Source organism: Chelmon rostratus, chromosome 6 (assembly GCF_017976325.1).
Source record: "Chelmon rostratus isolate fCheRos1 chromosome 6, fCheRos1.pri, whole genome shotgun sequence".
Lineage (NCBI taxonomy): Eukaryota > Metazoa > Chordata > Actinopteri > Chaetodontiformes > Chaetodontidae > Chelmon > Chelmon rostratus.
In genome coordinates this window covers 25,956,280-25,980,820 of record NC_055663.1, presented here as the reverse complement: position 1 = coordinate 25,980,820, position 24,541 = coordinate 25,956,280, and the positions used below count along the sequence as shown (strand labels likewise).

Here is a 24,541-nt window from a genome sequence, read left to right as displayed (position 1 = left end):
GATAACTACTGTGAATGTAGAGAAATTAAAAAGTGGGTAAGGTGTCATATTGTAGTTGAATCATAGCAAACTGGATTTTAAATGGATCTGGGATCCCTTCGGATTTCCAGCGTCCTCGCTTAATCCTGCCCGTCGTCTGTCTCCCTTCTCCTCCTCCTCCTCAGTATCTGCTGGAGATGAAGAGTCTGATTCTTCCTCCAGAACACATCCTGAAGAGAGGAGACAGCGAGGCCATCGCCTACGCCTTCTTCCACCTGCAGCACTGGAAAAGGGTGGAGGGGGCGCTCAACCTGCTGCACTGCACCTGGGAGGGCAGTGAGTACACACACACACACACACACACACACACACACACACACACACACACAGTTGAAGTGATAGCAGGTGTCATCAGATGTCTGAACCCCTTTGCTGAAACCTGGACTGTGTGTGTGTGTGTGTGTGTGTGTGTGTGTGTGTGTGTTTTTGTGTGTTTGTAGCGTTCAGAATGATCCCATATCCTCTGGAGAAGGGTCACCTGTTCTATCCATACCCCATCTGCACAGAGACGGCCGACAGAGAGCTGCTACCCAGTAAGAGACGCCCTGACACACACATTTACACACACACACACACACACACCGTGTGTATTCATACAGCACAGTAAAGATGCTCCAGCGTGTGACTGGAAATCCTCCTGCTTGATTTTGACTGTTTGGTGGAAAAAGTGGGAATGCTGCGTGGTCGTTGGTTTGTAGGAGAAGCCGCACAGTGTGTTGAAGTCATCAGACGTCATCATTCGTCCACATTCATGAGGATGATGCAGATTTGCTCTTTTCGTTTAAAATAATGAGTCTAATTTTGATGCATGGCACAAAATCAAGTGTTTAAAGTCGCAATTATTTAATTATGATGATGAGAAAAATTCCTGAGTGTGTGTGTGTGTGTGTGAGCGAGTGTGTGTGTGTGAGCTGATGCGGAGTGTGTGTCGTCCTGCTGTCTGCTCAGCAGCTCGTCTGTCTTCACACTCAAACCTCCACTTGATTAAGTTGGCTTCCAGCCACCAGCAGCAACACACTGCACTGTGTGTGTGTGTGTGTCTGTGTGTGTCTGTGTGTGTGTGTGTGTGTGTGTGTGTGTGTCTGTGTGTGTCTGTGTGTGTCTGTGTGTGTCTGTGTGTGTGTGTGTGTGTGTGTGTGTGTGTGTGTGTTGCTGGGTGGATGTATACATACTGTACGCTACATCACCTCACTGCTGTTGTTTGAGGCGTCAGAGGGTCAACCTGCTCTAACTTTAGGAACTTTTTTCAGTCCAGATTTTGGAGAACAAACAAACACCAAAGTGCAAACACATCCTGAGGGATCTAGGCGCTGCGGCTACATGTAGGTCGGCATTAGGGCGGCAATAATTTATTTGTTAACCAATTAATCCCATTATTTTTCTCAATTCAGAGAGAGTTCAATGCACTGCAAAACACCAGCAAATTAAGGAAACACCTTCAGCAAACTGGCAACATGTGCAGCAGCTAGAAAAAATCTGCAAACACTAAATACAGAAACGCTGCAGCTAATACTACTACTACTACTAATAATAATACTAATAATAATAATAATGATTATCATCATCATCATTTTACTTTATTTACATAGCAACTTTTTTGCAAAGATGTGTTTAACCAAACGAGATCAGCTGGAGAAATAAATAGAATAATAGGCGTCAGAGGTCAACCTGCTCTAACTTTAGGAACTTTTTTCAGTCCAGATTTTGAAAACGTGGCTGATTTAGTTTAATGTTACAGCTGGGAGGAAGTTGTTGTAGCAGAATGACTCAGAAAAAGCTTTTATATAATATATAATTATGGTTTGACCTTCAAATTCTAAATCAACTTTTCTTTTTTTCTGTATGAAGCTGGTGTTTCTGCGCAGCTACAGAAAAAGATCAGCCGATCACTAATGTTATTAGTATTTATAGAGATAAATCCAGCGGCGGCGCCGGCGTTGTTTCCGTCTCGTGTGATTCAATGAATCCAGAGTGCTGTAAACTTCAAAGTCAAACTTTATTGAATGCCCACATGGAACTGATGAGCTATATTCATTCAAGAGAGTTGATTTAATAAAGAAAGACTAATTTAATCCAGTGAATTACTTTACTTTTAGTGTGGTTCAGAAGACATTCAAAGCTTTATTCAAAAATGTCAACGGAAGCTTCTCATGTGAAAAAAATGACGTTCAGTGCAGCTCCAAAAAAACAAAAAACAACCTCACCTGTGCTCAGTGAAGTCTGTGTGTGTGTGCTGTAAGTGTTTTGCTCTAAAGTAACATTGTGTTGTGTGTGTGTGTGTGTTTGTGTGTGTGTGTCTGTCCCACGTGGAAGCAGTGTTTCACGAGGTGTCGGTCTACCCTAAGAAGGAGCTGCCCTTCTTCATCCTCTTCACAGCCGGCCTCTGCTCCTTCACCGCCATGCTGGCTCTACTCACACACCAGTTCCCCGAACTCATGGGAGTGTTTGCTAAAGCTGTGAGTACACACACACACACACACACACACACACACACATACACACACACAGTAACTTGTTTGGAAAGTTTTAGCTGAAGAGAAAACACAGAACTTTGATTTTTGCTGCAGGATCAAGCTGCAAAAATCAATCAAAGCATAAAGTCTGACCTTTCCTCCAGCGCAGAACTTTGGTCTTACCCTTCACTTCGGTTGACGACAAGCGATCTTAACAGCTAATCTTCATTTCCATAAAATCTGTTGAGAGGAATAATATATCTATTGACCTCGGACCTTTCTTTGTGTGCCACCCTCGGGCTGTTTTTCACTCAATATCGTAGGCGAACGGGCAGATTGCTCTGAAGCTTCCTCCACAGGGGCAAAGCTAATTTGATTTTAATGACTCTGTGACCTTTCTTCTGCCGCCGCGTCCAGGACAAACTGTCTGTCTCGAGCCCCTCAGTGTCAGAGCTCTGCCCCCACACAGTCATCGCTTTGTTCCACAGAGTAATCTCCATTTACCTTCTTTCTCCCTCACGTTTTTTGGTTGTTTGTGAAGATTTGTAACGTCTGGTAATGTCTGACAAGCTTGCCGATGATTTGTTTCATTGACAAATTGACCACCAGACATGTGCAGCCAATATGTCGGCTCCTGCAGCCGCTCAGTCAGACCGTCGATTCAGGACGAGACAGTTCGAAGCTGCTGAGGTTCAGTGTCCTCCCGCAGCCTCAGTAACACACAGCCACCTTCAGCTTTCTCACCTGTATTCATAGCAGCCAGTGGGGGGCGCCGCCTCCCCCGCCCCTCCCTGCAGCCTGCAGCGCTGTGCTGCTCACCTGGAATGTGGATGAGCTCATCTCTCCCCCCCTGACGTGACACTATCAGCAGATACCATCTACACCATCTACCCTCTGAGAGCTGGAGCTCTGCACACACACACACACACACACACACACACACACACACACACGTGTATCACTATCCCTGTGGGGACCCTCCATTGACATCTTCCCTTCCTGAGCCCCTTCCTCTAACTGTAACCTGAATGACAGACATTTCTCGTAGTGGCTGCTCTCTAGGCCGTCATCTCCTGATGGCTACGCTAGGACCAATCACACCTTTATTATTATTACGAGCAGGTTACCTCATGTAAACCCCAGCAGAGGGCCACTCATCCTGAACCTGACTTGCACCCCGTTTACAGCTGGTACTTACACAGAATCTGTATCCGGATACTCCAGAGGAAAACCTGTGTGTGAGTAATCTGAGGCGGCGACAAATCAGAGGATCAAATCTGATAAATCTGTGATAAATCTGTCTGGTTAACAGCAGACCAGCTGCACAGACGAGTGCAGCACACACATTAATACCAGGTGTAAACGGGGTCTAGGGGTCTAATGAGACAGGTCAGGTGTATACACCTGCATTCATATAATGACTGTGTGCTGTTTGGCTCCAGCGTTCTGACCAAATTTATACTTTAATTTGAATTTTTCTGAACTTTCATTGGCTGAATCTAATTTGTACTTTTAGGCAGAGACGCCTGCTCAACTCCACCTGCACCATCGTACCAGTGCTGTCTTTTCCAATCAGGCGGTTCGCTTGTTGCACAGCGATCGACACGTGACGATCTGAGCTGAACATTTTCAGCTGAAGGGAAACGCGGATCAGAAGGCGTTCCCATCGTGGCCAATATCCACTTAATGAGGTCGATGCAGATCTGGTGTGTCTTGCATTTCTCGCCCCGCCGCACGCACACGGAACACACACCTTTACTTTGAAGTGCTCTTTGAACAGAGATGTGTGATACGACGTGTGAGGCGGGCGTGGACGACCAGAAGGAAACATGCAGGTGGAGAGGAGGCGGCACAGAAAGACTCTCCACAAACCCTGTCACAGCTTTTATCTGCCATCTGACAAAGTGGGAACCTCTATGACCCGCCGTGCTCTGCTGGAGCCCCTATTACCCCCCCAGCTCCCACAACCCTTCGCCGATTGTTGCCACAACACACCTGAGGACACCTGACAGCGAGCTGCTCTGGACTCACAGGCACAAACCGGAAATGTAGATGTAATGGAAAGAACTGGAACATGACACAGCACGCTCCGTTGTTTACCTTTTTAAACCTAAACCAGTGGTGGTGGGGGGGGGGGGGTTTAAAAAAGAAGACGTGGGCCACATTTTTTATAGTGAGAAATAACTGTTTTAATCTCTAGTGTTAACAATCCTGAAAGAATAGCAGTGTAGTTACTAAGTAGTTTAATTAAACTGGCTTTTCCCAGAGCTTTCAGGCGTGTCACACCGTCTTCATCAGCTGATGGAGTCGATCTGTCTCAGCTCTCAGGACGTCTCGCTCGACGTGCTGCAAAAGTGGAGCATGAAAGTTCCTTTTCAACATTGGAAATAGTGGTTTGAAACTACTTTCAAGGCCCTTTACTAGCTTTTTCTGAGCTTTCAGCTGCATCACATGGCCTTCTTCAGTGATCTGTTTTCGGTCTTTGGCTGATGAAGGCTGCGTGTGTGTGTTCAGGTCTGAATTTAAAAAAAAAAAAAAAAAAAAAAAAAGCTAGTAAGTGGACCATGAGTTGGAATTATTATGAGAAACTACTTTTCTTAAGTCGAGAATGAACTTTGATGTTTAAATGAATGAAGATTCTGTGGTTCTGTGGTGAAGATTTGCAGATTGTCCTGAGTGTGTGTGTGGTAGCCGGTCCAGCTGTGAATGCAGCTTAGTGCATGTGAGTCCCTGCCTGTGAAACTGTTGGACAGCCGCAGGACCTCCAACACAGCAGGGTCAAAGCAGAGTGCAGTTCAAAGCGTTCATTCAACAGAAACCATCAAACCACCACAACATGTTTTACTGTTTTAACTAGCTCGTGTTAGCAGGATAGCTAACCAGAATATGTTTACATCTAACTCTGTTACTTCTGGGTTTGTTTCGACCAAACCAGAGCGAGAGACTGTTGGAACAGTGGAAAGACTAACCAGGTATTGAATTGTGTTTCATGGTGAGCTGCGAGGTAAAATGACTGTTTTTGTGAATGGAGTCTGGTGGCTTTGAGGATTTTGACTGTTTCTGATGCCTGTTTGTTTTGGTCTGAGATGCTGGTGCCCGAGTGCGACATCTAGTGGCAGTGAATGTCGTGTGTGTGGAACTTTAATTACTTCATTAATTAAAAAAAACATCACATATTAACTAATATTATTTTAAAATGTGCAGCTTTTGTGGGATGAAGCCATCGGCTGACAGGAGGTGAGGTCAGCTGAAAGGTGCTCAGGTCTCAGGGAGTCTTCCTCCTGAAGCTGCTCTGCGGCTTCTTACCGTTTGTCTGACTGTTGTTCTCTGTCTCTCCGCAGTTCCTCAGCACACTGTTCGCTCCTCTGAACTTCATCATGGAGAAGGTGGAGAGCATCCTGCCGTCCAGCCTCTGGCACCAACTCACCCGCATCTGAACCCGACCGGACCAGAATCAGACCCAGGACCGGGAGCCAACCTCCACCCAGACAGAAACAGCTGAACTGAAACCCAGAACGCTGCGTTGGACTGGACTGACACACCTTTGTGCCAAGATTACCGAGTTCAAACCAAACAGAACAGAACAGACGAGGACGACGGGAGGAGGCGGGAAAAACAAAAAGGCAAAACAACGGAGTCCAGAATTGGTTTTGACTTTATTTGATATGTTTGCATTTTTTTGGGTTTTCAATCATTTAAAGCTGTTTTTGTTGTACAAAAAGAGGTGATCAATTGCCATCATTAAAAAAGTGAGAAGACAAAAAAAAAAAATACAATAAAGGACTTTTTGTGTATTGCTGCAAGCCGGCTTCTTCCCGCCATTTTGATTGCGGCGCTGTTTAGCGGCTGAGACGGTTCATCTCGCCACCTGGAGCTGCTCAGACAGCCACAAAACACAAACCTGGTAAGTTTCTGCCGTTTCACTGTCTAACATGTGACTCCACAGGTAGAAGAAGAGCTTCACCTGCAGCCGCCAGGTGCTTTAGTCTTTGATTTAACTTTGATAAAAACACACATGAAACGTGTTTTAAAGAGCGGTGCTTTTAGACTTTTGAGCCCCTCGACCACAACATTCATCGCAGTGAATAAAAAAAAAAAAAAACAAGCTCCTTTGTTTCAGATGAACACAAACGGTGATGCAGAGGAGTGAGGAAGATTAATCCAGACTTGAATTGATTTTCAGGCCACACTGCCTGGAAAGCCAGCAAATTAAAACTGATCAGCAAAAACCGAACCGAAGAGTACATGATTTGTAGGTAAGAGCTGAACCTTGAACAGACTTTTAATCGCCGAGAACCAATCAGATGTTTCTCCCTGATGGACGTCTGCGATCAATCTCAGCAATTAACTTCTAACGATTATCAAAACAAAAGCTGTGACAGACATCAGCAGTTTTATGCTCCGGCAGGCTGTTGATCAGAAGGTCCTGTCCTGTGATTGGCTGACACAGCAGGAGGAAGTGACGTGTTTATTGGTTAAAATGTGACTATTGGTTTCAGATAATGTTTCCATACACTATACATCTGACTTTAATTTACACAACCACATATTTACAGAAGGAAAGAGAGGCCTGGCAGGTCTGCTGTGTGTGCTGAGTCATTTCTTCTGCATGTACAGGTTGTATTTTCTTCTCAGGTAGCCGGTTAGTTACAGACTCAGCATCAGTCATCTTCTCTCAAAGGAATTCAGATGTTTGCTCATGCTGGAGAGTAAATAAATACAGTAAAACAGAGAAGAAACAACTGAAGATTAAATCTGGGTGACAGCAGGTGGCTGAACTTTATTCCTCTGTGAACCGAATGTTTGTCCAGACTGAGCAAGCGTGTGTGTGTGTGTGTGTGATGGATTTGGGGGCTACAGTTAACAGTGAGTGTGTTTACATGCAGGTGTCTGAAATTGCATTTAGAAAACAATAGATGTGATCCAGGTGAAGCCAATGACATCCATCCAGTGTCAGAGCTGCACCACCTTCAGGTATGAAAAGCTCAGCAGCTGCAGATGCGTTAATGTCTCCACCTACAGGCGAGGAAAGTAATGGCTGCTGCAATGCTAGCAGGTTGTCTTTGCTTTTCTGCTGTCAGTCAGGCGCTGCAGCTCTTTCTTTCTTTGCGAATGTTAAATGTGAATAAACACAATCAAAACTGAAGCTACAGAAATGACGTCTGCACGTGTTAAAAGTGTTCATCGCTTTGCCTGTAGGAGGCAGCATCCACCCACATACACCTGCAGGCTCAAACAGGTTGCTGTGTCTTACCTGTAGGTGGTGAAGGTGTGCAACTGGTCTAATAATAAGTTAAGGGTTCACCCCAAAATCTAAAACCTTTTTTTCTCTCAGCTGCAGTGCTATTAATCCATCCAGACTGTTGTGGTGTGAGTTGCTGAGTTCTCAGGATTCGTGACCTGGTTACTGGAGATAATCCTCTGATCTTGTTGTGAGCAGTTTCAGGTAGGAACTCTTTCTTTCTACCGGACTACACCCACCAGCTGCATCACAGCGCAGAAGGTCTGACAGCTAGCTTGTGGAGATGAGTTTTTAGCCAACAGATGCAGCTAGCTAACGTTAAACATTCCCCGCTGTCATGAGCACGAGCCTCCAGAACTCTGCAACTCAGACCAAAACAATCGAGATTGATGAACAGCACAATAATGGATGAACAGCGCTCCAGGTGAGAGGAGGAAGAGCGTGTTTGATTTTGGGGTGAACTGTCCCCTTAAAACAAGATGTCTCACTTGCTCCCTGAAATGAGAGCAGGGCCAGAGAGGAGAACTTAATTATCTTAATCGCTGTCAAACTGATTACAGCGACACATTTCAAGTTTCTGTGCATGTAATCACGCTCACTGAATCACCGCTAAGAAGCCGACCGAGAACCAACACACGCAGCTGCTAACTTGTTGCCTTTCGGGGGAAATGTCTTTAAAATAAGTGAAGCAGGTCCCCCTCATGTTTCCTGTGGGTGTGAAGAGTTGTTGCTGTTTAACTGAGCTTCAGTCCTGTAACTTGAGCTTTAGCTTCTTTTGACCCGTCGGCGACACGCAGAGCAGCGTGTTTGCACCGTCATCACCAGAAGGTCGACACGCTGCCATGTTGGAGGGCGAGGAGCCGCCGACGTGACAAAAACTAATTAATGTTCTTCGGTGAGGACGTCTGGTGAAACCGTGAAATTAAAAACACGCAGGAGGAGACGCTGCAAACGCTGACCTCGCTGTCGTGATCGGCTGCTGGTGAAAATGGAAGGTGCCGCTTTAAGAAACCTTAACGAGAGGAAAACATCCCGCAGTCAGCAAAACTAAACCTGTCAGACAGGTGATGTGAGCGGTCGTTTGCATTAAAGAGGCTCTCAGCAACACGACAGTAGATTACAGAATTTAAGATGTTCTGTCAATATATTTCTTTTTTACGAGTAGATTTCCCCCCAAACGATTTATCCATCGGATCAAATTCTGCATCTGTTTGTGACGGAGCCTGAAGCGACTTTAAAGATTAAACACGGGAGGAAACGCGTGCCTGGAGGGAAAGCAGCTGCAGCGTGAACCAGTTTGTGCTGACTGATTCATTCTGAAATAACAGCTCGTTACTCTTTGGATCTGTAACACGTTGATGAAAGCGTTCGTGTGTGGAGGCTCTTTGTGGGAAACGTCCTCCGGCAGACAGAAGCGACTCCTGTTTGGAATAAACAGGAGAGGAGTGATTCGCACGTGCAGCAAAGATAAGAGCGCCACCTACAGTTTGATTGACAGGTGAAGTGCAGTGAAATGAGTCTAAACGTCCTCGCGGCCCAGTACAGAAGCAGCGGTTTTGTACTCGGCAACCGGCGCGACCAGTTCAGCGTCCCGTCACGTCTGGCTCTTGCAGGTGTGCACGTCGACCTGCTGGTGGCAGTCTCGGCAGCGCACGGCGCAGCACCAGTGGAACTTGCACTCGCACTTGGTGGTCCGGCTGACCCGCGACGTGTCGTAGCCTCGGCCGCAGCACATCACCTCGCAGCCGTCGACGCCGCGAGACGTCCGGTTACAGACACGCCCCCCCGTCCCCATCGACCCTGAGGGGGGGACACAGAAAGAGAGGGGGGGTCACTGAGGGAGTTAGGGAAGAGAAGAAAACCCACTCAATAGTGAAAATAAGGCTGAAAATAAAAATAAACAATGCATAAAACTACGGAATAGTACAGAATGTTTTTGGTGCACAGGTGCCAACATGCAAAACAGGAGGGATCTGCGGGGATCTGGGATCTGTTACACAAACCTCAACATCAGATCTGTGGAACAAATCAATTCATTTTGCTTTTATCTGTAAAACTGATTTGCAGTTTGCAGAGTTGAGCAGCTGATGTCGATCTGCAGGCTGGATGTGATCCAGACGCTGTCCAGATGAGGAAGAAGCACTTCTATTCGAGTAAAAGATGCAGTACTTTTACTGCATTCTTCTGATTGTGTTTTGTATTGATAATCTGAACCTAAATGTCGTGGAGTCACAGTTTTTCTTCTTAAACTTTGAGTTGAGATGATCTTTTCTGCCTCGGCGGCAGGATTTCATTTCCCGCTGCTCGTCTCCACTGGACCAACATTAGATTTATCCTCTAAATGCAAAAACACATTTCAGTCGTTTCCTTCCAAAGTGAGATTTCCTGCTGGAGCCGTTTCACACCTACACTGACAATTATTCCAGGCTAAAAAGGTGAGAAGCATCATGGGAAATTACTCTGGATTTAAGGCGTCTTAAAGGGACACTCCACCGATGACACAGATGCTCCAGTGTGGACTGAGGGTGTGACTTGGCGGGTGCGTAAGGCACAACGCGGCCAATCGGAGCAGTGTTACTGGTAACCGAGAACCAATGGGAGCGCAGCGTGCTGCTGGCAGATGAGACAGAGGGGCTGAGTAAGATGATGAACGCTGGATGGAGGACAGATGAGAGATTGATGACAGCAGCCGTCAGCCTGCAGCCTGCTCTTCATCAGCTGTTCATTTTACAGGACACACACACACACACACACCTCAGACAGAGTACACACTGACTTTCCCCTGAGTGTCACCTGCAGCCACACACACACTGTATCTATGTGTTCAGGTGTGTCTTTCCTCTTTCTGATGCTTCTGATTCAGATGTTTTTACATTAAATTGACGTGTAGAGATTTATTTTCCACTACTTCCTCACATTTCACAGACTAACTGATTAATTACATGATTGTTAGAATAAACAGTAATGAAAGTCATCCCCGGCCATGAAAACACGTGCAGTTCTGATGCGATCACTGCGTCGGCTGACATCAATCTGTCAGCGGCTGCTTTAAACACCTCGCTGCTACACCTTCTGTCCTCAGCAGGAATGTTTCGGGGACTTTTTCAGCAGCTTTTATCTGCCGGCGGTAAATGCGAGCAGCATCGCGGTCAGCAGAGACGGCTACGTGTCTGCTGATGCCGCTGCAGATAAACACACGAGATTCTCGTGCGGTGATCGTCTAATGACGACGACAAGACAGTTTTGGTTATCGCGTCGAGATCTGCAGATAATTACGCCTCAGCATGAGAAAACAGACCTTGTTATGTCGAGTCAGAGACAGAATCATTACAACGACAGTGAAACACCTCACGAGAGGCTTCTAACCAGCAGCGGAGAGCTTCCTGCAGCTGTGGTGGAGGGGGTGCAGATCCTCCATCACCTCAGAACCATGACTCATCATTTTACATCACATGCAAACTAACGAGTTTTTAAAAACTGCACAAATGATTTCATTTCTGCAGCATTTCAGACGCCAGAGGACGTGCAGGAAGCATTCAGGTCACGATCAGCACCTTCCAGACACACCTGGACCCCCGTCACACACACCGAGCTGAGTCAGCAGATATCACACGCAGACCCCAACCTCATTAAAATCCTCTCGTCTCTTCTGCCTGTTACGCCCCCACACAGACAACAGCTGTACAACATATATACAGCTGCATATTTCTGCCTTCATGAGCTAGAGCATAGCTGACAGAGGGTGAGGTGACCCCCCTCAGTCACCCACACACCCTTATCAAGAAAAACTGCCAAACAATTCGCTTGTTCCAGGTTCCAGGATCTGCTTTTTTGGAGAGTATTACTGTAAACTGAACATCTGGTGGTTTTGGACTGTTTGGTGAGACAAAACGAGACATCTGAAGACGCCACCTCGGACTATTTTCTACAAAGAGTGATGAGTAATAACAGAAAGAAAAATCCTCCTTGACTCTGCAGACTTCCCTCGTTTCATTCTCACGCTGGAGACGTTTGAATGTTAACTGTGGAGGCCCGGAGGCGTCCAGGAGCTGCGGTGGAGCCATCGGAGGACGACGGCGGCTGCATCGTGCAGGTGTGACTGACCCGTACTGTCTCGCCGTGAAGTGTTGCTGAGGAGGAACATGTGCGTCTCCTGTATAAATAAAGTTTTTTTTTTTTAAAAAAGCACCATCTCGGACGCTGTTCTGGAATTCGCTCGTGTTTACATTCTGCTTCGCCGCTGCATCGTTCCCTCGCCAGGTAATCTGTCTGGGCATGACCAGAAGCCCCGCCCCTCTCTGGCAGCCCGCCCGTCATCCGCGGTATGCTGCCCCACTGGGGATGACATCACGGCCAGAGTCTTCCTCACATCCTTCGCTCTCCCCGCGTCTGCTTATTGAATTAAGATGAGGGGGCGCCGAGAGATGAGTTTAGCACCTGAGCCTCGCCGGGGCCGAGGGAAATTGATTTCACACTTTGAAGAGGCACAGAGGGGCCGTCTCGCTATCTCTGTGGGCTCCGAGCCTTGGTGTGTGTGTGTGTGTGTGTGTGTGTGTGTGTTTCCACAATGATTGAGGGTGAGTTTGCATGTCTTTGAGAGCTTTTCCAGTGTGTGTGATGGGAACAGGAGCGAATGACTCAAAGTGTGTGTTTCAGAGAGGCAGCGATTCTCATGATTGGCCCAGGGCGAATTCTGTGTGTGTGTGTTACCTCACCCCGCTTACATGTCCACAGCACCTGAAGCCCTCATGTCTGCTGTGAAGCCTCTACTTGTTCCCAAAAGGGGGCCCTTAGACCTCCCCGGGTCCATCGGGAGGCTACAGGGAAACGGTTTGAGGAGGATTTGCAGAACCCGGTGAGGCCACGTTCAGACTGCCAGCAGCTAATGATTATTTTCACTCTCACATAACCTGACACTTCGTTTCTCAATTAAATGATTAATTATTTGGACTATAAAATCGAGACGAATGCTCATCACACTTTCTCAGTTATTATTTCTGAAGGACGGGGTGCCAGCTTGTTTTGTGAGTCTAAAACCACAAAAATATGTCAAGACTTTATCACATAAATAAAGGAAAAGCAGCAAATCATCATAATTAAACAGCTGGAACGAGGGAATGTTTGGCTTTTTAGCTTGAAAGACGAACAAGAAATGACTGTTTCACCTGCAAAGTCTCCACAAATTCAATCATTCAGCAGATTCGACCTTGTTCAGGCGTCGGCACACAACTTCAATTCAGTCCTGGTGGCCGACGGGTTAGGATGCCCTCCATGTAACTACTGTCTCATGTTCAGTCCCAGCCTGTAACCGTCCTCCCCCTCTGTGTTTCCTCTCTGTAAACTGTCACCATCCAAAAGCAAAACATAAAAGAATCCAAAGCGCGGCCCCTCGGTGGTGTAATGACACCTGAGCTCCAGCAGACGGCGAGATGCCAAAGATCAACATTTAACTTCCTGGCTCTCGTAGCTTTTATCTCCACAGGTGAAACAGTCCTGCCCTCTACGTTCAAACCAAGCTTCTGAAAATTCTCCATGCTTCTTTAGGGCCATAAAACTCTCGTAGCGCCTGAAAGACCATGACGGTGCCTGATAGATGTTACGACTGCACGCACAACACGTGACGGACAGTTCCCAGCTTTGAACAGCCAACGTTTGCGTCCTTCGCCGACAAGTTTTACCCATCGTGCAACAAGGTGCAGCTCCGTGCAACTCAAAACACACCTGTTTTGTTTCAGGGTGGGCTGTGATTGGTTACCCACAATGCAACACATGCAAAAGATAAGTTTGCACATAAACGCAGTCTCGTCACAAATGCACTTAAAGGTGCAAAACATAACAAAAGCATCGAAGTGCGTTTGGGAGAAGCTTCTCCACTCTGTGTGTGTGTGATCCAACATGCCCATGACATCCGCCTCTCTCTGCAGGCCAATCGTGCCCTCGGGCGTGTGTGTTTGTGAGTGTGTGCTTTTCCAGCGGCGGTGATTTATGGCGATCTGTGGTGTTCTAAGGTTTCAGCCTACAGAAGTGTGTAATGGGTCTTAAACTGGCCGACACCCGATCGCCACGGATCATCTGCTGCCTGACAGGCATCCACCTCCACTGGAACACACACACACACACACACACTGCTGGTCTCGCTCTCACACAGTTTTCATACACAAACGTTTTCCTTCTCACACTCGCTGTCTTGTTCCGAACCTCACATACATAAACACAGATTTCACCCTCTCTGATACACATCTCTGTGACGGCTTACGTGTCTTGAACACCAGTGTCTGTAAGTAACACTGTCAGAGCCGTGGGAAGGGGCTTTGAGCTGGGGGCTGCTGTGGGAGTACAGGTGGGCCATATTATATTGCTCAGGATAATACTGCTGTCATTTTTTAAAAACTTCACTTCCTGATAAAGGCAGTATTCTGACTTGTTGATGGCGCTACCGGCTCCACGGTGCAGGAGTTTACTCCACAGAGGGGAATGATGTCTGGAGTGTGGAAGCGGTTTGGTTAGAAAAGATCCGATTTACAACAAGCCAGATGAGCATGAAAAGACGTGCAACAACAAAAGGGGACGACACGACAAACGTATTTCACCACCTCAAGCAGGAGCACCTGGCCGAGCACGAGCAGCGCTCAGCAGCTGTTTTTACTGTATCATAAAGAATAGAATTATCACAGAAATACCCTGAAATATTATTTTTTACGAGATTATAAAATGATAACATGTCGCACAGCGGACAAGAGCACACAAATACCCGAAGCACAGTTCAACACGTCCTCCAGCACACAAGAATGTAGGAAGAGAAAAAGCATGACAGTGGTGTGCACAGCAGGCGAATCCAGATACGAAACAGTATTTTAACTGGTCCCATGATTAAAAGCCCAGTTTGCAGAACACGCAACAACAGAGACAAATATATTATTCGCAGCGAGAGTGTTAGTGCATTATATGAGTGCTCCACCTGTATTACTCTCAGGGGTTGAGGAGGTAGCGTCTGATGACCATGATGCTTGCTGTTATTTCAATAATTATTCAATATTGCTAATTATTTCTCAAACCTTCCTCAAGTATTGAATGCTCAGGTAAAAACAACAGGAGAGTTATTTACATTTTTTAACAGGTTTATCTTTTTGCATCTGGCAGAGTGCTGTGCATGTCTGCAGCTCGATTCTTTCCCAGCAGGGGGTGCTGCACCACCCGCAGGACCCCCCACTACACACAGCCCTGAACACGGTCGCCTCGATGCCGTCTCAGGACTGCCGTTTTTACATTCTACTGGTCCAGAGGTCCAAACTTTTGTGTTTTATTTAATCAATCAGCAGGAAAGCTACAGAATTCTCCACAGATAGCAGTCTGTGTGTTGTTATGGTCAATTTTGAGCAAAAGCTTAAAATAAAATGCCGCCCTCAGCTGTAATGATTCTGTCACTCCTGATGAGATAAAGTGTGTGTGTGTGTGTGTGTGTATTTAAACTCATCACTTAAAATACAGGAAGCTATCACATCAAGAGGAACCAGATAATTATGATCCAGCTGGTGAGCAGCACCTGGAATTTTGATTGATGCTAACACAGCTAAGCTGCACGCCCCCCCATAAAGCAGACTACTTTTCCTCAACTCCGCAGGACCCAGAAAGACCCGAGTGTTGCAGCGATACTGTCAGTACAACCCGAACCCATTGCCTCCATAATTACACTGTAAAAAATATTCACCAGCTGATATCTGCCAGCTGAAAGTCCCAGTTCACGCACTGGAGACGCCATTCATTGTGAACAGAACCTTAAAACAACATCAATCATAACAGCTCAAAGACTCAGACGTCACCCAGCAGCACGATGTGGAGAAGCTGACAGCGGTTTAAACGTCCTCTGACGTAAAATGACTAAAAAACTAAAAACACCAGCTCTGAGCTCAACCAAACACTTCAGGCTTCTGAGTCTGTGATCGCTGGGCTTCCTGGCGCTTTGCAGCTTCGCTCTGAACCCGAGTGGCACAGGACAAACACCTGATAAAACATACTGGAACCAGCTCTGTCACGTGTTGCTGAAAGTGGTTCTGCTGGAGGTTTTGTTTGTGTAATTCAAGCATTTGATCACCCTCATGGCTGATCTGTTCACACCCCTCCTCTCATTAAGCACCAGTCAACCATCTTTGTTGGAGGGGTTCAGTTGAACTCTGGAGTGTTTCCTTCTGTTTTGGTTCATTTAGTGAGAATTATGTCATTTCATCTCAGCTGGAACCGAATAATGCTTAAAATCTCAGGCATGTACCATGAGAATAAATGTCAGAAGTTAACTGGCATTAAAATTTAACATTTTTATATGTCTTATTTACATATAACTGTCTCAAGAGCATTTAAAGGATAAATATTTCAACACATATTTTTGACCTGCTCCTCAACAAATCAACGCTTACTGGAAAGTTCAGTGCATCAAAAGCCACGAGTGAAATCTGATTCATTTAGTCAGCACAGCGATTCAGGTTGGAGGGTGTTTACCTGACTCGTGGTCCCGTATGCAGTAGTCCGGCGAGTCCTCGAAGTACACGAGGTCATTCTTGCTGGGTCGTTTGAAGTGCGCGTGCGCGGCAGTGAACCCAGTGCCGTACTGGTTAACGGCCACCTGCACGGCGCCGTTGTACCTCTTACGAAGGTGGTCTCCCGTGCGCCTGAAGTCGGCCATGGCCAGCCAGCAGGTCCGAACGCTGCACGACCCGCTGACGCCGTGACATTTACACTCCAGAGTCATGAAGCGTTTCACCGCCTGGCGGGGAGAGCGGGAAAGAACAGGAAGGAGGTCTCAGAGAGGACTGTAGGTGAACGATGCAAGGTCAAGCTTCGCAGGCACAGCAGTCACCCAAACTGACTGCATAATCAAACTGATCAGGGGTTTCACCCAGTTTCACTCAATTCTGGAAGACCGGACAAGTGTAAACCCACCATAACGTCACCCATTGATTGTGGACTACAGTTGTGAAGCCTTGAATTTGGCATTAGGGTCGTCGCCATCTTGGTTTTTTGGAGCCAGAAGTGACCATTTTTGGACAAGAATGTGGAGCTGGGGAGGATACACATTGCTACGCCTCTATCCTGATTGGATCTGACTGAGAAGCCGACACGTCACGGCAGCGACTTCAGTCACATGGTGGTCACGCTCTAAAACATCCAGTTTATCGTCTATTTTACTCTAAATGGGACCATAATTTACAAAATGAACATCATGCTATATTGAAGAAGACATGAAACCAGTGACTGAGACCATAAACTCATGAGGAAGCTATTTATTGAGGTAATAAATCAAGTGAGAAGTTGGCTCATTTTCTCACAAGCTTACATCAGTCAGAATTCTTGAGTCGCCCCCTGCTGGCCGTTAGGAAGAATGCAGGTTTTTGGCTCTTTTCAGACCCAGAAGCGCCGTCCACCACTTATACTGTTTAATGGTTGATTCCAATGCTCAACACTGAAATCTTACCAAATTTTTGACACTTTTTTTTGTAAATGTATTGATTTGTTAGCACTTTTGTATCGTTCTTCTGAATAAAATACCCAGAACATCCCAAAACACATTTGGCGAACAGAATCATTCGAGTTCCTCCAGGTGTTGAGATGTTCAGTGCCTCCTCACCTTCCTGCCGGCTCGGTTGTTGTGCAAGTTCATGAGCGCCCGGGCGTCCCTCTCCTTCCTCTCCTTGGCGTCCACAAAGGCCTGGCTGAAGCGCATGGCGTGCTCCACGTGGTCGCTGCAGCCGCCCCAGTCAAAAGAGCCCTTGGCGTCCCGCGACGAGCCCTTCTTAGTGGGATCGCAGGAGCAGGAGTCCAGCTCGCCTTGGCTGCAGGCTCGCGCCAACGTGTAAACCACGCCGGCCGAGGAGATGGCGTACATGAAGGCCACCTCGCGGCTGCCTGAGGGGAAATGAGGAAGCGAATGTTTGTAACAAGAGCAGGAATTTTCTAGATTCTCATATCACAGAAGAATCTAATTTATCTGAAACATGTGTACAGAAGGTGAAATCCTTCATCTAAAAAATAGCCTTGTTTCAATTAAAAAAAGGCAATTTTCATCAAAATCGATGAAAATGTAATGATGGAGGATTAGTTATGTAAAAAACACTCAACTTCTAACAAGACTAAGAGTCTACAGCCATGCTCGAGCTAAATGCTAATGTCAGCATGCTAACACGCTCACAATGACAATATTAAAATGCTGATGCTAAGCAGGTATACTGTTTACAATGCTCACTCTCTTTGTTTAGTGTGTTAGTGTGCTAACAATCGCACATGTGTGTGTGGCCAAAAAGCACAGAGAGCTGCACACTGAGGTCAGGTCCGACACCGTTTTCTTTCCCCAAACACTGCAAACCAGAAGTTCAGCGTTAAAAAAAACACATCAGCACAGTTACTGGTACACTTCTCTACATCAATAAACTCCACTGATGTGAGATGCGTATCGAGCGTGACGGTTTTATCTCTCGCCGATGTTGGATGCGGTGTTTCCCAACCCGGGCTGGCTGACGGCACAATTAAGCCACGACAAACAGAGAGATCCTTCAAATGTTTGGCCAGCGCTGCTACCTGTATGACCCGTGTTTGTTGTTGTCTGCCAGAAGCTTTTATTTCATGCAAACGCTTCATCTACCTCCAAGATGGATAAACAGCGAACGTTTACCAGCAGTGCCCTGACAGAGGACCTTTATCTCCCCCCACATGTAACTGATGAGAGATTGGAGAGAGATCAAAGGCTGAGGGAAAGGGTGTGTGTGTGTGTTTGTCTAACCTCTGCTACAAAGTTATGACATATGCGAAGGTGCACAGTGAAAGAAATTAAATGTGGATTTCTGACATGTTGTAAGCTGCAACTGATGAGTACAGATTTTCAGTAGTGATAAAGTGATAATTTTCTTATTCATGTATTGTTTTACCAATAAAATGTCAGAAATAATGCAAAACCTGTCATCTAAATTTAAATGATTCATTTCATCTCTTGTCCAGTCATCATGATCCAGGTGAGAGACAACAGGAGTTGCTAAAAAATGCTAACACTCAGCTATTAGCATGAACTCAGGTCTGGATTATTGATGCCCAGGGTTTCGCCTGTCAGACACCTACAGACAAAATTAAGGGCCAGGAAAACAGGTAAAAGCATATAATCAAGGGAAACATATTATATATATTTATAGATATTTTAATTTACAGTTGACATGGTGTAATCAAAATATGAGAATTGTACCAAAGACAGCAAAGAAGGGTTAATAATGCCTTAATTTTCAAGCTGTAGTATTTCTGATTTGTTAGATACTATTAAAATGGAAATCCCAATAATTTTATTATGTCTCATTCTCCAGATCCACAGAAATGCAAGAATGGACATTCACATAGAGAACCACCAGCCTTCACTTCGCCTGCATCCTTGTGAAAAACAGGTAAAACAGAAGAGAAAAGCAGGAAATCCCCACTTGAAATTATAACAATTAGATATTTTGTTTGATAACTACTGTATTTACTGACTGTCTGATTAGTTATGTTAGATTATGTAGGCGAAGGTCTCGTACTTTTAACATTTCTCAAAAAATTTAAAAAGGGCTTTTGCAGAGAAACAGTCTCTTAAAGTAAAGTTGTGTTAACAGTATTTAAACTCAGATACCGTACTAGCGTAAGTATTAAAAAACTACAAATGACACCCAGCCCTGGCACACGCGCGCGCACACACACACACACACACAGTGATGTCTGTGTTAGTGTGTGTGTGTGCGTGTGTGTGTGAGTGAGTGAGTGGGTCCCGGGCCAGCAGCTAAGTTGAGCGTGCCTAACGAGGTTAATGAGGAGAACGCTGAGAGAACACGACACCAGAGAGGGAAAACTCCTGTGTAATTGTTTGAAATTAGCCCGCTGACATTGACAATAAGGAGCTTCTGACGGGGCCCCGATGCGCCGCGATAATGCTGTGTGACACGGCCGGGGCCCGGCTGGGAGGTCCGAATACCACACGGCTGATTAGAGGCCCCGACATGAAACGGAATAAGTCGAAGGATCCGCCTCGCAGGTTAAATCTCGGGGCATGGGAGAGGAACATCAGGCTGCGGGGTCCTGCTGATCCTCCAGTGGCAATAAAAAAAGATCAGGACTTGTTGTAACACGTCCTCGCAGGAGACACGGGCTGATTTTAGCTGCTGAGATGCGCAGTGACGTGTCTTATTTGACAGGACGCTTCTGTCCAGAGATCACATCTGTCACAGGCAGCAGCAGGCTGCTCACTGCTGCTCAATCGTCTCAATCCCCGATGCTGCTAATCGCACTAATTACTGCATGGGAGGAGGCATTTGTCACACTCTCCAGAACATGTATTTTCCACTACACCCCCTGCCCCCGAAAACATATGTGACTGTGTCTTTCACTTTGAAATGCTCAGTAAATCAAGTATCTTCTTCTGCAAATGAGCGGAGGAGATGAACAGCGCTAATGACCCGGCGTGGATCTCTAAAGCGGTGGGATAAAAAAAAAAGGCAAAATTTCTACCATTTCTCATTTGGACGAGCTGAGTGGCGAGTAATCAGCTGACTGCGACAGTAGCTGAAGTGGATCTAACACCATCATCATGATCGTCTGTAAATTATTGTTCAAACTCAAATCAATTAATCGTCTCATTTATAAAACGTCATAAAATAGTGAAAAATTACCATCACGTTTTCAGAAAGACCAAGGTGACGTCAGAACAAGCAGAAAATCCTCATCTGAGGCAAATGTTATTCTGATATTTCTTCTGTATTTCTGCTTGAATGATCAATCAATTATCAAGATGATTAAGAATAAGTTGCCTTCCATTGACTCTTCCTTTCAGCTCTAAATCTACAAACCAGAAGTCATGATTCTGCTATAACAAAGCACTTAGCAGCATGTTAGCCCCCAACACAAGAACACACTGACGGAGAAACCAGTCGGCCGCACCGACGTGATAAATGTACAGATGTAAAGTGAGCCGACGAGTGGAATGTGATCTAACCTCTGTGAACGAGAGGACATATCTGCGAGGGAACTATCTGTTTCCCAGAAAGCCTCGGTGTCGCAGTAAATCTACCCAACACTTTGAAAACCTGCCAGTTGTTTAGGTTGGTCAGCATTAAGTTCAGGCGTACGGTCAAACATGTTTGTCACTCCAAACAGCACTCATGAATCTGCTCTGTAGCCTTCTGTTTGTAGCCGTGCAGTGTTTGAGGCACCTGACGTCATCACTCTGTGAATACGGCGCTTTATAGACACATTGTGCACCTCATCCCTGCATGTCTGTTACAGCAGGTAACAGGTAGCAGGACAAACACAGTTACCGCAGCATTACCTCACTGCTGATGACATTAAAACATCAGTTCTGCTCACGACAGCGAGTCAAATGATTGTTTTTTTTTTGCAAAGAAATCTTTTCACTTTCTAATTTAGGTTCAGATTTGATCAAATTTAACTTCTCACTCATTTAGAGATGAGAAATCTCCAACATGAGAACAGAGAGACACCAAGTGATAATTTAAGAGCTTTCTTTTCATGTAAATTCAATCCGCTATCAGACATAATAAATGAAGACAAGTAATTAAGAGGGACCTGATCTTATCTGGTTACAGGTAACAGACTAAACTCTAAGAGCTTACATGGAAATCTATCCTGAATGATGTGATTCTCTATAACCTCAAACCCGTCCAATGTTCATTTATCATTTGTCTCTAGCCCTGAGGGGTCAGAGGTCATCTACAGAACAGCAGCTCTGGACCAGAGAGAAGCTCAGCGCCTTGCACAAGGACACTTCAGACATGAAGGTTAGGTTTCAGATCCTCTAGATTAAGGACCGTCAATCCTAGCTTAAAATTGGACATTTAAGGCCAAAGGCAGATAAGTGTCCCCTCCTGGTTCTAAGGTTCCCTGCACTCACTGCGTAGCAGCAGGCGTCCGAACAGGTTGTGGTCCCTGGCCGTGGTGTTGCAGTTCCAGCGGTGGTTGCGGAATTGGTGCTGGCACTCTGAGATCCAGTCCTTTATCCCGGCCCCGATGGCCTGCATCACTTTTGGGTGCTGGCGGCACAGCTGGCGCTGCTTGTTCACCAAACCAGGGATGTTGTCGCACATCACCTGGGAGCCCAGGGTGCCCATGTACCTGCAGAGGAGGAGGAGCAGGCAGAGAGGAAGCTGAAGGGAAAACGTCTTAATCATTAATCAAGGAAGGTGCAAAGAATCTGGACAGGCAGGCGATGAAGATCAATGGATTCTCTCAATGATCTCAAAGAGAATTAAAGAAAATGAACCTGTTCTGTCAACAAAAGCGCAAATAACTCAATAAATGTCTTCACTTCCAGGCAGCTGCAGTGCAGAAAAGACATTACTGCTTTGTAGGCTACTGGAACACAACTACTGCTAAAATACAAAACAGGGAGAAAATATTATAAAATAATATTATGTGTTTGCTGGAAAAGGTGTTGAAATCTCATGAACACACTCCACATGTACCTGCAGAACAGGGTGATGAAAGACTGGCAGGGAGTTTGAACACATGCAGGCTGCAGGGATTTCCTTCAGCAATTAAAGAAGGACCCGAGCAGCAAGAGAGAAGGAACTGAGGGGAATTATCTGTCCAAACAGCATCTCAGTATCACAGGCAGTGCGAGGTTTGGAAGGAACACAACCGTTTCATTAAAGATTCAAGAGAAAGACAACAAACAAAGAGAAATTCAATTATATCAAATGACTTTATCCTGGAAACGTATCTGCCCAAATATTCAGTCATAGTTATAGAAACCAGAGAGGGAATTTAGACGCTCAACCTCGAAATTTCCGATTAACAAAAGGAAAACAGTTCTTATTACACAGTTTTGAGGGTAATTTAGAGGGTTTTTTTTAACATTAACACAAGCAGGAGGGAAGCAGTAGTAAAGAATATTTAAGACAAGTCAAAAAAACTATTTTGCAAATCGTCCGATTCACAGATCAGACAACGTTAAACGCGTTAATTGAGCGCATTTTGCGCGTCGCGGTAAACGTGACAGTTTAACAATAAAGTCACGCATTCAGCGCAGGGACTTCAGCAATGCATTTCAATAAAGATGTAAAAACGACGCACAGCACTTACCACCAGGACGCATCGACCTCGGCCGTCAGCCAGCAGATTGCTACAGATAAATAAAAACATATTCCACTTGGCAATAAGTTCATATTAACCAAACGTTGGTCCTTTATGGATCCGGACGGAGCATTTCCACTGATGAAAGAAGAATATAAAACATTAGAGAAGCCACAACTTGTTAAGTCTCCAAATCAAACTTGGATTAAAACTGGATCATCACAGGACGGAGGTCTGCGCGTAAAAGCCATGACCGACTCTGCTCCTGCGCGGTGACTAAGCGCGACCGTCTGATAGTCCAGCAAATATTTTCAGAGGAGATGATGAGCTATCAGGTTTAAATTGCTTTACACAAGGGGTGGGCAGAGTCCCGTCTCAGGAATGAGGTGAAGAAATGAGATGTCTGAGAGTATCTGTTCAGGCTGGTTTGACACCAGACAGGCTTGGCCCGCGTCCAGGCCGGAGCTCAGCTGCTCCGAGATGCGGTCCAAGCTGATGGGCTCTTCACTCAAACTGCAGCGACGCGTTCAGGGAAGGAGCCGACACACTCAGCCGACGCCATTCACCACAAAGCCGCTTCAGCTCAGATTCACAGGACGAAGTGGAGCACATAGGAGAGATGGACCGGCGCGTTTTGACGCTTGCGCACAAATCATCTCGTGCAGAAGATGGAGACGTTTGTGCACAAGACTATAAAAATATGACATTGAGGAGTGCGGGGCTGCACAGTGGCCACTGATAATCTGACATCAGACTAAACACCCACATCACTGAATGACCATTCTGTTTCCTCCGGGCTCACACATGCAGTTTGTAGACGTTTATTTTCCTTCTATCCGGTCATTTTCTGTTCATTAAGGCCTGAAACTTTGAATTAACTTCTGATTTAGTTAAAGGTGAGAGCCCACTGACGCACAGGTACCAAATATTTCTGATCCCCAAAGCATGACACATTGTTATTTTACAGCCTTACACAAACCAAGACTCAGTCCAACTAATAACTCTGGAATGTTAAAAAAAAAAAAAAAAAAAAAAGGGGGAAAGAAAAATTACGCGCTGCTTCTCCCAAACCGGCACCTAAAGGTGATGTGTCCATTTCAATTGGATTATCTATCACGGCCTTTTTGAAGTCTCTTGGGGAAATCTGAACCACTGTCACACGGCATTTCCTCCATCTTTGATCTGGCCCGGGTGTATCTGGAGGTCCGGAGACCCTGACCAGATGAGATTAATGGGCAAATTGGATTTTTCCCATGATCCCCGTGGAAGAAAACCATAAAACAACAAGGAGATTTAGAGCGCCCTCTCTGCTCTTCTCAGCCCATTGAACACGACTTTGTTGTTGCAGCAGCAGCAGTTGTAATAAGTCTGTAATATAAATCCAATTTAATTGGAGTAATTCGTTCACCTTCGTACCAAATCGCATTAAGGCTGGTCACTGCATTTCACATCGTGTTTTATGAGGAGAAAGACTGACAATGCAACATCACTGATGTAAAGTCAGGTCACGGCCCGAAGAGACTGACTCTAATTGATCTGTAACGAAGTTTGTGAAAGATGCAAAATGAAGTATGGAGTACTGAGAGTGATCAGAGCTGAAAACGCTGCAGCAGCCGAGGTCTATTCTAGTTTCTGAGCTTCTGTCTCTAGATTTCAAAATCCTTCAGGATTAGTGGTTCAGCAAAGTGACCCTTCACTGTCACAGCGCTCAAGTTCGAAA

At 45.8% G+C, this 24,541-nt stretch overlaps 2 protein-coding genes across 5 annotated transcripts in view; one reads left to right on the top strand and one right to left on the bottom strand.

Annotated features, from left to right (window-relative positions):
- The window catches only part of LOC121608579 (suppressor of tumorigenicity 7 protein homolog), a 48,416-nt gene extending 42,115 nt beyond the window's left edge, over window positions 1–6,301 (top strand). For 2 of the 4 annotated variants that reach the window (XM_041939911.1, XM_041939913.1), the window contains 4 exons: window positions 165–315; window positions 480–572; window positions 2,353–2,495; window positions 5,834–6,301. In XM_041939911.1, coding sequence (XP_041795845.1) covers window positions 165–315; window positions 480–572; window positions 2,353–2,495; window positions 5,834–5,929 — 483 coding nt within the window. In that variant the 3' untranslated portion in view covers window positions 5,930–6,301. The remainder of the gene's footprint in view (window positions 1–164; window positions 316–479; window positions 573–2,352; window positions 2,496–5,833) is intronic. The other 2 variants (XM_041939910.1, XM_041939909.1) reach the window with 2 other exon arrangements.
- On the bottom strand, window positions 6,130–23,326 carry wnt2 (wingless-type MMTV integration site family member 2). The gene is made up of 5 exons (XM_041939914.1): window positions 22,831–23,326; window positions 21,641–21,861; window positions 17,354–17,631; window positions 16,228–16,492; window positions 6,130–9,534 (listed from the first exon to the last, which is right to left on the bottom strand). The coding sequence occupies exons 1-5, from the start codon at window positions 22,911–22,913 to the stop codon at window positions 9,329–9,331; spliced, it is 1,053 nt and encodes a 350-aa protein (XP_041795848.1). The 5' UTR covers window positions 22,914–23,326; the 3' UTR covers window positions 6,130–9,328.
- Between the last annotated feature and the right edge of the window lie 1,215 nt (window positions 23,327–24,541).

Excerpts from the sequence above, each read along its gene's own strand:
- wnt2 (XM_041939914.1), bottom strand. The coding sequence starts at position 22,913 with ATGAACTTATTGCCAAGTGGAATATGTTTTTATTTATCTGTAGCAATC. Across the intron at positions 21,862-22,830 it reads GAGGTCGATGCGTCCTGGTG|GTACATGGGCACCCTGGGCT; the intron begins GTAAGTGCTGTG and ends CCTCCTCTGCAG. Across the intron at positions 9,535-16,227 it reads CATACGGGACCACGAGTCAG|GGTCGATGGGGACGGGGGGG; the intron begins GTAAACACCCTC and ends TCCCCCCCTCAG.